This window comes from Lepidochelys kempii, chromosome 12, assembly GCF_965140285.1.
Source record: "Lepidochelys kempii isolate rLepKem1 chromosome 12, rLepKem1.hap1, whole genome shotgun sequence".
Classification (NCBI taxonomy): Eukaryota; Metazoa; Chordata; order Testudines; family Cheloniidae; genus Lepidochelys; species Lepidochelys kempii.
This window is the reverse complement of record NC_136391.1, coordinates 35,786,043-35,802,227: the sequence shown is the minus strand read 5'-3', so window position 1 is coordinate 35,802,227 and position 16,185 is coordinate 35,786,043. Positions and strand designations below refer to the sequence as shown.

The window sequence follows — 16,185 nt, the reverse complement described above, 5'->3', positions numbered from 1 at the left end:
ACAAGTAGAGTAGGGGCATTAGGGGACGAGAGCTGAGGAAATGCTATTCTAAGTCAGCCATAAAAATGTTGGATTACTGTGGGGCCATGCGGGTACCCATAGCAGTGTTGCTGGTTTGAAGGTATACATTGTCCCTAAATGTGAAATAGTTATGGGTGAGGACAAAGTCACAACGTTCAGCCACCAGGTCTGCCGTGACATTATCGGGGATACTGCTCCTGACGGCTTGTAGTCCATCTTTGTGTGGAATGTTGGTATAGAGGGCTTCTATATCCATAGTGGCCAGGACGGTGTTTTCAGGAAGATCACCGATGGATTGTAGTTTCCTCAGGAAGTCAGTGGTGTCTCGAAGATAGCTGGGAGTGCTGGTAGCGTAGGGCCTGAGGAGGGAGTCTACATAACCAGACAATCCTGCTGTCTGGGTGCCAATGCCTGAGATGATGGGGCGCCCAGGATTTCCAGGTTTATGGATCTTGGGTAGTAGATAGAATACCCCAGGTCGGGGTTCCAGGGGTGTGTCTGTGCAGATTTGTTCTTGTGCTTTTTCAGGGAGTTTCTTGAGCAAATGCTGTAGTTTCTTTTGGTAACCCTCAGTGGGATCAGAGGGTAATGGCTTGTAGAAAGTGGTGTTGGAGAGCTGCCTAGCAGTTCATATTCTGACCTATTCATGACGACAGCAGCACCCACTTTGTCAGCCTTTTTGAGTATGATGTCAGAGTTGTTTCTAAGGCTGTGGATAGCATTGTGTTCTGCACGGCTGAGGTTATGGGGCAAGTGATGCTGCTTTTCCACAATTTCAGCCCGTGCACGTCGGCGGAAGCATTCTATGTAGAAGTCCAGTCTGTTGTTTTGACCTTTAGGAGGAGTCCACCCAGAAACCTTCTTTTTGTAGTGTTGGTAGAAAGGTCTCTGTGGACTAGTATGTTGTTCAGAGGTGTGTTGGAAATATTCCTTGAGTCGGAGATGTCGAAAATAGGATTCTAGGTTACCACAGAACTGTACCATGTTTGTGGGGGTGGAGGGGCAGGAGACTCTCCGAGACAGGACAGATTCTTCTGCTGGGCTAAGGGTATAGTTGGATAGATTAACAATATTGCTGGGTGGGTTAAGGGAACCATTGCTGCAGCCCCTTGTGGCATGTAGTAGTTTAGATAGTTTAGTGTCCTTTTCCTTTTGTAGAGAAGCAAAGTGTGTGTTGTAAATGGCTTGTCTAGTTTTTGTAAAGTCCAGCCACGAGGAAGTTTGTGTGGAAGGCTGGTTTTTTATGAGAGTATCCAGTTTTGAGAGCTCATTCTTAATCTTTCCCTGTTTGCTGTTGAGGATGTTGATCAGGTGGTTCTGCAGTTTCTTTGAGAGCGTGTGGCACAAGCTGTCAGCATAGTGTGGTATGTAGATTGTAATGGATTGTAATTGGTGGAAGTCACTGGCAAAGCACCTAGAATCAGACTTTGTGGAAATGCTAAACCATCTTTTGATTATAGTAGCCTGCTCTGCAGGTACAGAGAGATTATTTTCCTCATTTCAGTTTATTCAGTTAGTTCAGTTCAACAACTAGTTCACTCAAAACTGAAAAACCAAATGGGAGTTGAAAAAGCAGGAAAGCTTATTTTTCTTCAACCTATTCATCCTATGAATAAAAATGAAGGGTAAGAAGATGAGCTCTACCAATTCTAAAATCCTGAAGGATGTGGTGAATAGAAACACCAGTGCAATTCAGTAATTACACATACTACTTCCTTTATTTAACTACCTACTTTAGTTAGTTTTAAATGCAAACATGTTTTGATAAACTTGTTTTTCTCTTACGTACCTAGCACTTTCTAGGTAGTTTTATGGAACTAATAAAAACAACTTTAAAATGGAATTTTGTGCATTTTTAATTGAATCTCAACTTCCACTCAAACGCAGCTTGACACAAATCATAAGTAAGAATTTAATCTAGTAAATAAGAAATGCATCATTCATAATTTTCTAATAAAAAATAAGTATCTAAATAAATGTATGTTAAGCTATATAATTGTTTAAATAAAATGTGTAGATATAACCTCCCTGGTCTGCAACAAGTAATACCAAATTATACCACCCAATAGGAATCAACATCTCTTTTCGAAAATAACTAAAAATTACAAATGCAAAACAAGATTAAAATTTATTATTTAAATTGAGGTTTCCTGCTTGTGATTTAAATCAATCCACGGGGGCAATTCCTAACTTTTTGAGTGCTTGACTTTGCAACCTTAATGTTCTTATCACATAGTTTGTAGTTTGTGTGGGTGTAATTCTATGTAGGTTCTTACACTGCTCTTATCACCACAGTATCCAAGCATCTTCCAGTGATGCATTAAGCAACATGACCAACATCTATCATGAGATGTTGATTCTCATCCTCTCTCTCCAAGGGGAAGAACTGTTTGCAGTGTAGTATTTTGCTTTGGAAGTATTTTGCTTTTTAAGGGATATACTGCTATGGATCTATTAATACAAAAGTGGGATTTACTCTTTCACTAACTTTGTTTACACTCCTAATTCTAGGATGAGATACCTGGCCTGAAAAATTGGAGGGGAGTCTGGCAATGCAAACAGCACTTTGATTATCAGAGAACCCTTATATTCTTCCTTATCTTGATCCTGTATGGAGCTTGACTAAAGTTAGCGATGGCTTAAATAATTATTAAATTTCTTATCTTATGGTCAGTGCAGTATCTTTATCTACTGCACGTTTACTAATGTGCATTCACAAAAACTTTCTCTATTTTAAATGGCCCGAACGATAGGGGTTTTACTACTTCCCTTGGGAGAAAATTCCATAGTCTAATAGCAGATCTGGGATTCTTTCTCCCCTAAACATGTAGTGAATGCCTATTTGTTAAACACTGACAGTGCCAACAAGAGATTCAACAATGTTTCAAGTTACAAGAGGATAATATAAAGTTACTAACATATTCAGGGTTTATCAGTAAAAAACATGGCAGTCTGTTTTTTAAAAAAAAGTGTGTTTGTATTGGGGGAGCCTACCTTAACAGTTTATGAAAGACCCCTACTAAGTAAGTTTTACGGGCTTTAAATCTAATTTTCTAAGGCCATGTCTACACTACAAATTTTGGTCGATGCAATTTATGTTGCCATATAGACGCCAAAGTTTATGTATTGCTCAGGTGCATGCATACTTGGCTGCTTGCACTGGAGCTGCACATAATCACCAGGAGTGCTTGTGTTGATGTAAAGTGCCATGTACCACAGGTAGGTAACGCAGTATGGCAAGCGCTGACATCCAGTACAATGCCTTTTGAGATATTTTGCAATGTTTTATGGGATAGCAATGACTTGCCCAGGGATCTCTGGGAGCTAGTGGTAAAGTTTCCAGCATTTTACTTATTCCACCCCACAATTCCATCCATATCCAATAATTTTCTCACCTTTTTTTTTTTAATAGAAGTCCTACAAATCTGCAAAACACTTTTTGGTCTCTGTCATCCCTGACAAGCATGGATCCCACAGAGCTCTGGGCTATCATCATAAATGTTGCAAATACAGGACACACAATTCTCCTGTGTTTGCAGACCACCAGGAAGTATTTCAACAACTTGGGCTATGAGGATTTCTTCTAGGACAGTTTGCTGAGGGACACAGTGAAAAACGATTTAAGGTTGTTGGTGGCATTCTTGCACAGCTACAAATGGTGAAATGCCACTTCTGGGCCCGAGAAATGAGCACTGACTGGTGGGATTGCATCATAATGTATGTTTGGGATGACAAGAAGTAGCTGCATAAATTCTGAATGTGAAAGGCCAAATGCCTGAATCAGTGCCCCAAGTTCACCCCAGCCCTTCAGCACACGGACATCTTAATAAGAGCTGCATTGAAAGTGGAGAAGTGAGTGACAATCACACTCTGGAAGCTTGAAACATCAAATTGCTACCAGTCAGTGGGAAATCATTTTGGAGTTGGAAAATTCAATTTAAGGTCCATTGTCATGTGATTAGTTAGCAGGAGACGATTAACATGGCTATGCAGGATTGTGACTCTCAGCAATGTGCAAGACACAGTGGATGGATTTGAGCACTGGGGTTCCAAAACTATGGTAAGGCAACAGATGGCATGCATATCCCTAATTTTGGCACCAGCCCAACTTGCCCCAGAGTACATCAACAGCAAATGATCCCCCAATGTTTGCATAACCATAGAAAAGTAGCATCAGGGAAGCTTCACTGATATTAATGCGGGCTGCTGAGGGAAAGTAGATGATGCATGCATCTTTAAAAATACAGGACTGTTCAGAAAGCAGCAAGCAGGGATACACTTCCCAACCGCCAAATTACCACTGGCAATAATCAAATGCCAATAGTAACTCTGGGAGAGCCAGCCTGCCCCTTGCTCATGAAGCCCTACATTGATCATCTCGAAAGTACCAAGGAAAGATTCAACTATTGGCTCGAGCAGCTGCTGAATGACTGTTCCATGTGCTTTTGTTAAACTGAAGGGACGCTAATAGTGTTTACTCACTAGACTGGATCTCAGGGAGAAAAACAGACCAATGATTATAGCTACATGTTGCCTCCTGGAAAATGTGTGAGACAAAAGAGGGAAAGCTGTCACTAGGGTGGAAGTGGAGAAGCTGCCTGTTGACTTGGAACAGCCAGACATAAGGGGCATTACAAGAGCTGAACATGGAGCTATGCAGTTGACAGAGGCTTTGGAAGAGCACTTTAACTGTCAGCTACAGTAGTGTTCTATGCTGGAGTGTTTTCTGAACCTGGAGCTTGGAGTGCTGCTATGAATTCTGGGGTGCTTGCTGTACATTTACAAAACATGGCTGGGTGCTTCAGTGAAGCTATGAAGTCTGCGGTGCTCAATGTGTATTTACTGTTTGGTTTGATGACTGCTATGCATTCTGCAATATTTGTTGTGAATAAAGATAATTTGAGTCTCCAAAAACAGAACTTTATAGAGTGGAAAAAAGGGCAGAAAAATCAATGTTTAAAAAAAATCCACAGCCAATGTTATACAAGTTTTTAATATAACTGAACAGAGTGAAAATTTAAAATTAGAAAATTTAAAACTGTGTTCATTTGAGTACACAAAGGTAGTCCATTGTGGCTACACGTGCACCAGTTGTGGTTCTCACAGGTCAGTGTATGGGAAGCTGTGGCTTTCTTTGATGTCCTCCGGAGTGGAGTGGTAGGGATAAGAATGCACCCCATGATCCCACGTTACGTTGAGTGGTGTAGGGAGCAGCAACCATGGAGTACCCCAAGGATAGCAAAAGGTGGAAAGTCCAGGATTTTTGGATCTGCAGGCCAAGCAGTGTCTGCAGCAGTTGGGTTTGCTACCTGAGAAGCCCCATTATGTCCTGGTGCATCTCCCTCTCCTTTTCCTGCTGGGGCTTCTAGGACTTTTTCCTGTCCTGTCTTTGTCCATACTGTCAGTCATACTGGCCCTCCAAGTCCTTAGTTTACAGTTCGATGCAGCACTGGCTTTCAGAATCTCACAGAACACGTCCTCCCTAGTCCTCTTCTTTCTCATCCTCAGGGCTAGGCGTTCTGCAGGCATGGGGGGGCACCCCTCAAGGCAGCCATGCCAGAAGCTGCTGATAAAAAAAACAGACATACGTACCATTGGATTTAAAGTCACAAGGGAAAGGGGAATGTTTCAAAACTCCTTTCCCTTATTTCCATAAACAAGTTTAATAAGAAATGCTTATTGACACTTCAGTTTTGGAGCAACTCAACACAGTATTGCTCTCCAGCCCCAGCCATGATGAGTATGTCTCCCAACGGCAAGGAAAGGGTGCAGAAGGATTTTCTATTGCATGAAGCTATATAATTTTGGTCCCTATCGCATGGGTATGAATACAGGTCAATGGCACTGAATACTGGCACTGTTTTTCATTGGAGGTGGTGATTTTAGTTGATCTCCCACTCCCGTGGGTCACAAAGGAACATAGAACACAGCTGCTACTGGCATCCCAAAGCTGCCAGGCCCCATATGCTGCTAGCCTGTTTACTGCAATGTTGCCAGCCAAATTCATTGCAGAGATGTGTGGGAAACTATCCTATTAGGAGGAAGAAATAAGAGAGACATTCCTAGTACCCTTTGGGAAAAGACTGCAGCGCATCCCCATGAAAGTTTAATCAAGATCTCTCAAGAGATCTTTTATCCCTCTGTACGTAAACAGCTTCACATTTTGTCTTGTCAACATGTGGATAGGCTGGGCACCATCTTTACATTTAAATACTATAAGGAAAATTGCATGCACAGAATTACCAGAGTTCCTTTCTCCTTCATCAGGTTCATTTGCACTTGCCTGGCGGGACTGGCTAAACTGTGGAGGCGTCTCAAACAGGTCTTGGATCGTTGCATGGCTGGAGTTCCCTGCCACATCTCCTCCCACCCAGCCCTGGCTGTTCATGGCAGGAGTCTCTGTCTCAGTCTTCCAACATATCCATGGTGCTCTGCAGGATGCTGGTGGGGTCTCTGCCAAGTATGGCATGCAGTTCCTTATAGAAGTGATAGGTCTGCAGCACAGCACAAGATCTACGTGGTATTGTGACAAAATTCCTTCGCCTTCACACAACATTTCTGCTGATCCTTGTCATACCCCTCCGCCTGCATCCCCCATACAACCTGCTGATAGATGTCAATGTTTCTATGGCTGGGCTGTAGCTGTGCGTGGCACAGCCTCTTTTCCTCACAGGTCCAGGAGATCCAATACTTCCTGTCTAATCCAGGCAAGAATGTGTCTAGTACCTCTCTTAGGGCTTGTTTTCACTACTGTGCTAAATTGGTGCCACTGTAATCAATGCTGCAGCGTCAATTTAGCAGGTCTGGTGAAGATGCAATAAGTCGATGGGAGAGCGCCTTCCACTGACACAGCACTAAGGCGATGTAAGTTACATCGCTCGGGGAGAGGAGGTTAAACCCCTGAGCAATGTAACTTATACTGACTTAAGCAATAGTGTAGACAAGGCCTGAGAGCATGGTTGGGCAACTGCACACAACAAAGGTGAGCTACTAGGTGTGCTCAACAAGGTGAACAATCGTGGGAAAAAAATTTCAAAAACACAAGGAATTTAAAGAATGAACAGTTTCCAGTCTCTAGCCCCTGGGCAGCCAAGTTTAAAAATGTGACCAGAGTGATCACTGTCGCATGGAATTGGGCATGGTGGAACATCTGTTGGTGGACAGGTAGAGTTGACAAGTCATGCAGCATCTATACTTCCACTGTGTCAACCTCAGTAGGTTGACCATGGCTCTATGCCATTCGGGAAGGTGGTTTTACTGCCTTGCTGTAAAAGGCTGCATACATCAGCTGGAGACAAATGTGAGTGTAGATACATGCACAAATAGACTGACACAAAGTGACTTACACCTACCTAACATTGTAGTGTAGAAAGCCTAACTATTTTAATGTATACAAACTGTGTCCACTTTTGTAACTTTCTGGCATATTAAACTCTTCCTTTATGTTTTTCTTATAGGAATTTATTTGTCTTGAGATCTTTCTAGTCCCTTTTGCACATTCCAATAAGAATGTAAGAATGGAGAGGACTAGATTTTGGAAATGTCAGACAACTCAATTTATCATCTTTATCAAGTTTAACTTCTCTTCCACTGAATGCATTCGATGAAGTGAGCTGTAGCTCATGAAAGCTTATGCTCAAATAAATTTGTTAGTCTCTAAGGTGCCACAAGTACTCCTTTTCTTTTTACTAAGATAGTGATATCTAAAATGCTATTAGTGGTAAAACAGCCACAATGCTTCAAAACTATAATTCAGATTTCTGGATATTTTAATCTTACTACTGTGAAGTCAGCATAGTCCTTTTCTCTTGTGGTTTCAAATCCACTTTTAAAAAGACCTCCTAGCAAGATCTACAGTTATTTCATAAACAGCAGTACAAGAATCACTAACATTGTTACTTACACAACACTAGTTCAAGTAGTTGGAGGATACTAACTAAACTAATAAGGCTTCGGTGAATAAGAACTTTTTTTCTGATTTCATGCTTGCCAACGATCAGTATGTACAACTTTTGATTGCTCCTGAAGTATATGGGGTGTACTGAGCCTTGTGCTTAAACTGATTTTAGAAGAGTTATTTTCTGGCCTTCATTAGATGAGAAAATGCCTACAATTAATAACATTTTAAACAGTGGCTATCATGTAAAAAGTCATTATGAAGCACTGTCAAATAATATACAAAGCATGGTGTGCAAAGTCTTGCTTAAACACTTGTGGCTCCAAACTGTCACTGCAGCAACTTGTGCAGTAAGTTGATCACATTGAAGTCTTCCCAACACAATCAAGATAGTCCAAAGCTGGGGTCTGTGGAGCACTTGCTGGTGGCCCACAGAAAGCCAAGTGACATATACTGCTGGCTCCTCCATATTTCCAGCTGTTAAACTGGCACAAGATACAGCTTCAAACAGGATATACTTTCCTAATAATACTTTTCCATGTAGGCAACTGCTGTAGCCACCACCAGATATTATGCCATCATGAACCAAAGGGGATGTCATCCACAGTAATGTAAAGGAACAGGAGATCAATGAGACTATCTTTGTATTAAAACGTGGGCCACACAAGCAAAGAGTCTGGCAACCTCGGCTCTGATCATAAAACTGTTGTTCCTGGTGACACTTGGGTTGGGAGAGAGATAGATAAGGCAAGCTGGCTGACTGGAAAATTGGATTTTGTAGTGTCGATAACACACACTCTCCATTCTGATTGCTAGTCCACTCAGAGGTGATATGAAAAATGAAACCTCAGTGTGCCTTAAATTGTATTTGTGTACTGCTTAAGAAAGGTTTAGAATATGAAAAAAAAGTAATAATAGGCAATGTGACAGCTACAGCCCAAAGAAGGCTTTTGATAGAAACTACATGAAGTGAAAAATCAACTGAAAGAATACTTTCAGAATAACTTAATTAGCACTCTGCACTACACTGCTTTCATGGTTGATATCAGTAACAATTCTGTGGAACAGTTTATTCTGAGGATAACAACAAACCCCAGCAATGACACTAATCACCCTTAATGGCCTCTATATAACAACCACAGGTACTAATCATGATAACATGTTCATTATCTTTACCCTAACAAAGCAAACTTGGGGGAGTGGGCTCCTGGCAACATTACGGTATCTCAGGCACCTTAAGGTAAGCTCTTCTTTCGGAGGTGCCTTAAACCAATTTTGCTAGGGAGCTGTCTATCTAAGTAGCAGAGGGGACCACCAGAATCCAGTTTTGTTTGTGAATAAAAGACAAACTTGCCAAGACAGACTGGAACTTGGGTGACTAAGCAAATTTTACTCTTACAGTTTTACTTTTTATATTCTAAAACTGGACTATTCCTCTTCACTCTTGTATGGTTTTATTATGTACTTTATTTTTGTTGTGGCTTGTAATCCCAAGAAGTTGTCAGTAAAATCAGTTCTCCCCTACTACAATACAAAAATGTTTAAATTATTGTGTAAATGTTAATTTATATTTATTTTTTGTCTTAAGCTCTTTCAGTTGATGGTGGATGGGCACATAACTAATTTAAATAATTCTTTTAAAAGATTTATAACTTTAATTTGATTTTCCAATACACCTTACATTAGGATTTTACTTCAGTGAATAGTAACAGATCACACACCAGAAATTCAAACAGCAGTGGTTTACATTTTTTTTTTTTGGAGGAGACAAGGGATGAGAGGGAGTGAGGATTTCCATTCTACAGGGTCATTATTTCTCACTTTCTTTTATTACCAGTCCAATCAGACACCACTACTACAGGCAGCATGGTCCAGTGGATAGGGCACTGGACTGGGACTCGAGATCCAGAGTCTACCCCCCAATTCAGCCACTAACCTGCTGTACTACAAGTCACTTTACTGCTATATGCCTTTGTTTCCCCCTCCCTTTGTCCAGCTCATCTATTCAGACTGTAATTTTTTAAAGTGGGGCACTGTCTTTTACTGTGTCTCGCTACAGTGCCTCTCTTGGTTGAGGCCTGTAAGTGCTGCTGTAAACCAAATACCATTAGGCAGGCAGCTGAAACAAATCCAACCTCCACCTTAAAATTAAGCAATTCATTTTCCCTCTCTCTCTTCACTCCACCCCATGCCCTTTCTAGAATAATTTGGTACTTTTACACCACGCAAAAATTTACAAACACCTCACTTCCCTGTGTTTGCGTTCTGCTCCCATTACCTCCTGCCTCGCAAGACCGGAAGTGTGGCTGGCTCTGAATCTGTTCCTTTATTTCAGACCTGTACTGGGCTAGGCAACTGGCCAAAAAACAATTGAGGGCAGAGTAAAAGAGTGCATGTGCAGCAAAATTTCAATCCTGCAGTGCAGGATCTATGCCTTGGGGGCAAAAGAAAATGCAGTAGCTTTAAAAACAAAAGTGTAAGTTTCTGGTGACCACATACTGCATTTGAAGACTTGAATAAGTTTGTATTAGTATTTTGTTAAACTGTTAAAAATAAAAGCATGATGTGGATAAACAATCTTTAAGTTTCACAATATGTAAAGATCAATGCTCTGCCTATGGCAAAACAGTAAAATACACATCACGATAACAATGGCCTTTTTTCACTAGGTACTGCTTTGGATTAAAAATTGTTTTGATGTCTGCAGAGAAACAACCACAAGGAGTTTTCAATGCCGTGATTTTCACCACAAATAAAATTCTCTGTGACGGATGTACAGCTTCTTTACTCTAATATGGATTGTAATAATACTGGTAAATCCATGACAAATATGTAGCTTTCAATGGGAAAAGAACTGTGAGTTAAGAGGAGATGCCCCAACTTTGTGAAATTACTGCAGTAAATTTTAAATGATGTATGAAATGAAAAATCCTTTCCACTGTACTCAGGGAATACAGATCGCACTGCACTATTGTTGTGATTCTAGGATATTTAGCCCAGTTCCAACAAAATACCCTAAAAAGCATCTACCATGCACACTGTTATTGGAGGGAACTCAATCTTTTCATAATTTTTTTTTAAAATGTTTCCCCACACATTACCTTTAGAGGAAGTTTGAAAACTAGAATTTTTTATACAGAGAGCTTTCCTATAAAATTCTTCTCCTCCCTCTTTTTGAAGGCCTCCAGATCCTCTTCCCCACTTTAAAAGTATTTAAATAAACTTTTAGTACTTTTTTTCCCTTTTCCAAAGTGATAATGTTGCCCTAGCTTCATGATGTGCTGTACAGGAAGATCACAACATTCCATTCAAATGAATTACCCAAATATTCAAACTAGTGGCAGCAGAGAGAGGTGCACAGGTAACAAGATACAATAGTGAACTGCAGACTGGCAATCCTTTTAAAGTTTATTATCTGAATTCCAAAATAGTTGGGCCAATCCCCAACACTTATCAAAATAAAACATAGCTACAGAATAGAAAATTATTGATTCTCGGTTAATTAAATTTTAACATATATTATGAACTTGATTCCACAACCACATCCTCCTTAGATTTACATCACTGCTTACATGATTAATAACTACAACCAGTGTCACTTTCACAAAGTGTTATTAAACATTTATTTCCATTTCTCCTATACTACAAAATAAAAATCCACAGTAGGCTCGACAATCTTTTAAAAATGCATTCCTGAACACACAACAGAATTTTAATAAGCCCCTCCAAGACAATCTCCCAAGGATCACCCAGCCTTACCCATCTCCGTTTAAGCAAGGGAGGAAAAGAGGCCTTGCAGCATGCTCTGAAGGTTAACTAATTTGGGCTATTTCAAGCCCCAGTGAAGTAGAGAACTCCAGAATACAATGGTGATGTTAGGATGTTCCAAATAAACTAGGTATTAAGACTGCTGTACCTAATAATCAAACACACACTGCTGTGCTTCACTGGCACAATAACTCAACTAATTTTAACAAACAAATCTACATATTAGCAATAACTTTGATTTGTACAAAGTTATATCTTTTAGGTAATTTAAAACAGTATAATCCTATTATACTATTTAGACAAAATGGGAAAATAAAAGGTTCTACCCCTTGTCCCCTTCCTTCGCCCACCCCAGAAAACACTGACCCACCACTGGTAATATCACCCAAAAGGTCTGTACAGTCCTATTCACTAAAATAAGAAACTAGTAATTAAACAGGAATATGGATTTCTAATCCCAATTTTAAAATGTATCTAAATATACCATGAGGGTTTTCTACTATGAAGTACCTTTGTTCTGTACAATGTTCCTTAATCCTAAATTATATGTTGAATGGTCACAAATAAAGCACTTCCACTAAGAAGAAAAACTGCAGTTCTAGCATGTGTAATTCTTTGTAAATGAACATCTACATTGCTGAAATGGCATTAAAGTGACAAATGACTATAATCCAATGGCCCAAGGCCAGCAAGTTCTATTACAAACAGATCTGTCTGTTTTGTATGACACAGCATGCTGCACATGTATCATAACAAATAGAAACTGAACAGCATACTTTATCTATATGCAAAAGCATTACTTCCCCCCCCCTTCAACTTTAGAATTACTTCTAATAGTTACATGATGGAGGTAGCAGTGTGTCTAAGCAACAAACAGGCTCCGTAAACTGACACTACAAAAGTCAGTAAATAAGCAAACTGCAGTAGCAATTGTAAAAAAAGGTCTCTGAACCAGTACTGTAGTCTAGACTTTTTTTTTTTTTTTTTGGAAGGGGGGCAGCAAACGGAAAAAGTTACAAATTTCCTTCTAGTTACTTCTATGGCACTAAATTAATCTTGTCAAAGAACAAGCAAGCAAGCAATGATTCATCCCACTTTTGTATCCCTTTCCCCATTTAATTTGTTTTCACAAGGTTTATGCATGAAGTTTGTCATACAACTAATTCCACCTAAAAAGATAAAGAAAACAAACAGAAATAGGAGCTGTTCCTAGCATTCATGACTAGCACTGTGTATTAATACTGCCAATAAAGAAACTTCTAACATTTGCTGAAGAATGAAATTTATTTTAAGAGTAGGATTTTTTAAACTCTCTTAATGTAATATAGTTTCAAACACAGCCAATGTTAAAACAAAGCTTAATACCGGTAATAGTATACAGGACTCCAGCAGTGATGCAACAGGTTTATTTCAAGTTCTGTCTTTGAAGAGAGAAAAAAAAAATCTAACAGATTTTAAATGTGCTCAGAAGTACACGCCCATAAACACTCCTGTCACTCTACTATACTTAAGTGTTTGATTAAAATGATTATGAAATAGCTTGATTAAATAAAAAAGCCAAAAGTGACAAGTATATTTGAATTATATTGGGATATTCTGAAATGCATTTTGTACAGCACATTGTCAAAACTGTCATTTCAAGATACTCCTTTAAAAATGTCATGTGCTATCACTTTAACAGAAATAAAAATATAGTAAACATGGAATTAAAGCCCAGTGTATACACTTTCTCCATTCCATTAAAGTTCAACTCTCTGGATGATGACATTGCTCTGCTGAAAACAGACTGCATGTTTCATGGTTCCCAAAACAGTCAGAGAATCAGAAGAACTTTTCCTTGGAGACAAATATTTCTCAAACAAATTTAGTTCATAGTCACATGGAAAAATAAATGCTTTATACCTTTACTGGGTCTCTTCATGATGGTATGCACATAATGTGTTAATAAATCATCAATGTAGACTCATACTAACAGACAAGTCATATCAAAACATACTCTCACTAAAAAACCCATCACATCTACATCTAAAATTGCATTTCCACACACACCCCACCCCACGAGTATGTAAAGAACTTTTTCTCTTCAGGATCTCCTTTTGGAAAGAGCAGTCCTGAGGATAAACTCAAATTTATTTTCTCCCAAATAATATTCTCTTCCTACTTTAACATTTAAAGCATGCTATCCTAAAATACTATCACTTGCACCTACAGTGATGCCAAAATAAAAACAATATGCAAAACTGGATTATAACAGTACATGCTCATAAGAGTTTTAAGCAAACATTTAAAAAACTAGCAAAAAGAAAAGGAGTACTTGTGGCACCTTAGAGACTAACCAATTTATTTGAGCATGAGCTTTCGTGAGCTACAGCTCACTTCATCGGATGCTGTAGCTCACGAAAGCTCATGCTCAAATAAATTGGTTAGTCTCTAAGGTGCCACAAGTACTTCTTTTCTTTTTGTGAATACAGACTAACACGGCTGTTACTCTGAAACCTTAAAAAACTAGAGTATCTTCAGAAGTAATGAGTGACAGTGAATAAACAAATATCAGCAGATGAAAATTGTAAAGTGCCAAGATGATTGATTTAAAAAAAAAATAAAAATCTGCAAGTTCATTTTCCGAAGGATACACAAACTTCAGTCCTGATCCTGCAAAGACTTACATGCTTCAGTTTATACAGAATAGTCACACTAACAATAGTGCTACCCACAGTTGGTTAAGTGGCCTTGAAGATACTCACTGTGAAAAGTGTATATTGGAAAAAGAGCAAAGCTGCATGTATAATCCACTTTAACTGCTACAATATAAAGGTAAATTATCAGTTGTGTGCTTTTTCTTTGCATTAAAAAAAGAGAGAGACTTAATGAACTAAGCATCAATGCAAAAAATGTCTCATTCGCCATCAAGAAAATCTGAACTTCTGTCTTTTGCACTGCACCTGCTTATTTTACTCACTTGGGGATGGGGTAGAAGGGAGTCCAAAAATCTTTAAAGCTTAACTTTGAGTTTCTCTCGATTTTCATTATGGTATATGTTGTATTCTGTTTGTTCAATATCATATACTGATCAATCACATGAAAAACAAAATTATATTAATTCCCATAGACTGCTTACAGACGAAATTAAAGGTAAGAAACTTTGTAACCATTATGTTTTATTATAAATATTAAAACCAGATAAACAGGCCACACAGACCAATTGCCTCCAGCACTCAAGTATAAACAAAAACAGCCATCTCAAAAATCAAGATTGACAAGAAGTATATTCTTGGCTTTAAAAAAAAAGCACAGCCATCACCATTAATTCACTACTTTTACTACACAAACTCTTTGATGAATGACTTTCAGAAAAATATGCCACACAACTAATGCATTATCACGTTGCACTAAACACTTTCATTTTCTTAAAATATTTTTTCAAGAAGTAAAACAGCATATTATTATTATTTGTATTATGCTTAATCTGATCAAGCATAAAACTTCGTTTTTTAAAATACACATCTGCCAATACAGCATATTGATTCCCCAAAACTTTGATTGGGGACAAAACTTGCACACGCAAAGCGATGAATGTTCAACTTGTCCCATACAATCATTTGCTTTTTTTTTTTTACGCCTTAGAGATTGGACCAAAGAATCAAGCCTCATGTGCTAACTTTCCTTCAAGTGCTAACTTTCCTAGCTAAACTAAGGATTTTTCTTTCCTAGCTAAGCTAAGGATTTTTATTCCCTGCATAGATATTTTGGCTGGTTTATTACACACACATCCCAAATGCAGGATTTTTATTCCCTGCACTGATACCTTGCTTGGTTTAACACACACACGGGGATTTTCGCACACATCGCAGCCCATGTTAATCTCGTTACTCAGCCCTTTGCAGCATATGCACTACGGTTTGTTTGGGAAGAGGGGAAAACCCAAATTAAACCCCAAACTCCTTATTCCCTGTCCATTATAGAATCACTTCCCCTCCCCGCAAAAAGCCCATTAGCCTCCTTCCCCCCCCCCCCCCGCGCCCCCACCCAGGCTTGGAGGGAGAAGGAATCTCAACATCTCGCAAAGGACACCTAGGAGGCCGCCCCTTCCCCGCACCAACCCGCAGTGAAACGCCTGCGATTAAGGGCCAGGGTCCCTTCTCCCCATCAGAGCGGGCGGGCGGCCACCCCGCCCCGCCCCGGGGGGATTCAGGGCCCGCCACTCCCCTGAGGAGATTCAATGAGGCTGCAGAATCACCCTGGGCCTAGTCCCGGGCAGCATGCTTCCCCTGGGCCGGCGGGGCCAAAGAGCCCCTCCGGGCCGGGCCAGGCTCCCCCGCCACCCCCCGCCCGGCGGGCCCCGGGGCTAGGCACTACCTGGGCGCTGTTTAAGGCCATGGCGCCCCCGCTTCAATGGGGAGCTCGGCGTCCGCTCGGCTCCTCACGCTGCTGCCCCCGCCGCCGCCATCTTCTCTCTCGCGCACACACACACCGCCGGGCGGGCAGGCGGTCACCAGGGC

The 16,185-nt window shown here is 40.0% G+C and overlaps 1 protein-coding gene across 4 annotated transcripts in view; it reads right to left on the bottom strand.

The window, feature by feature from the left end:
* The window catches only part of USP10 (ubiquitin specific peptidase 10), a 74,608-nt gene extending 58,423 nt beyond the window's left edge, over positions 1-16,185 (bottom strand). For all 4 annotated transcript variants that reach the window (XM_073308088.2, XM_073308090.2, XM_073308089.2 and 1 more), the window contains exon 1: positions 16,043-16,185. In XM_073308088.2, the coding sequence (XP_073164189.1) occupies positions 16,043-16,063 (21 nt within the window). In that variant the 5' untranslated portion in view covers positions 16,064-16,185. The remainder of the gene's footprint in view (positions 1-16,042) is intronic.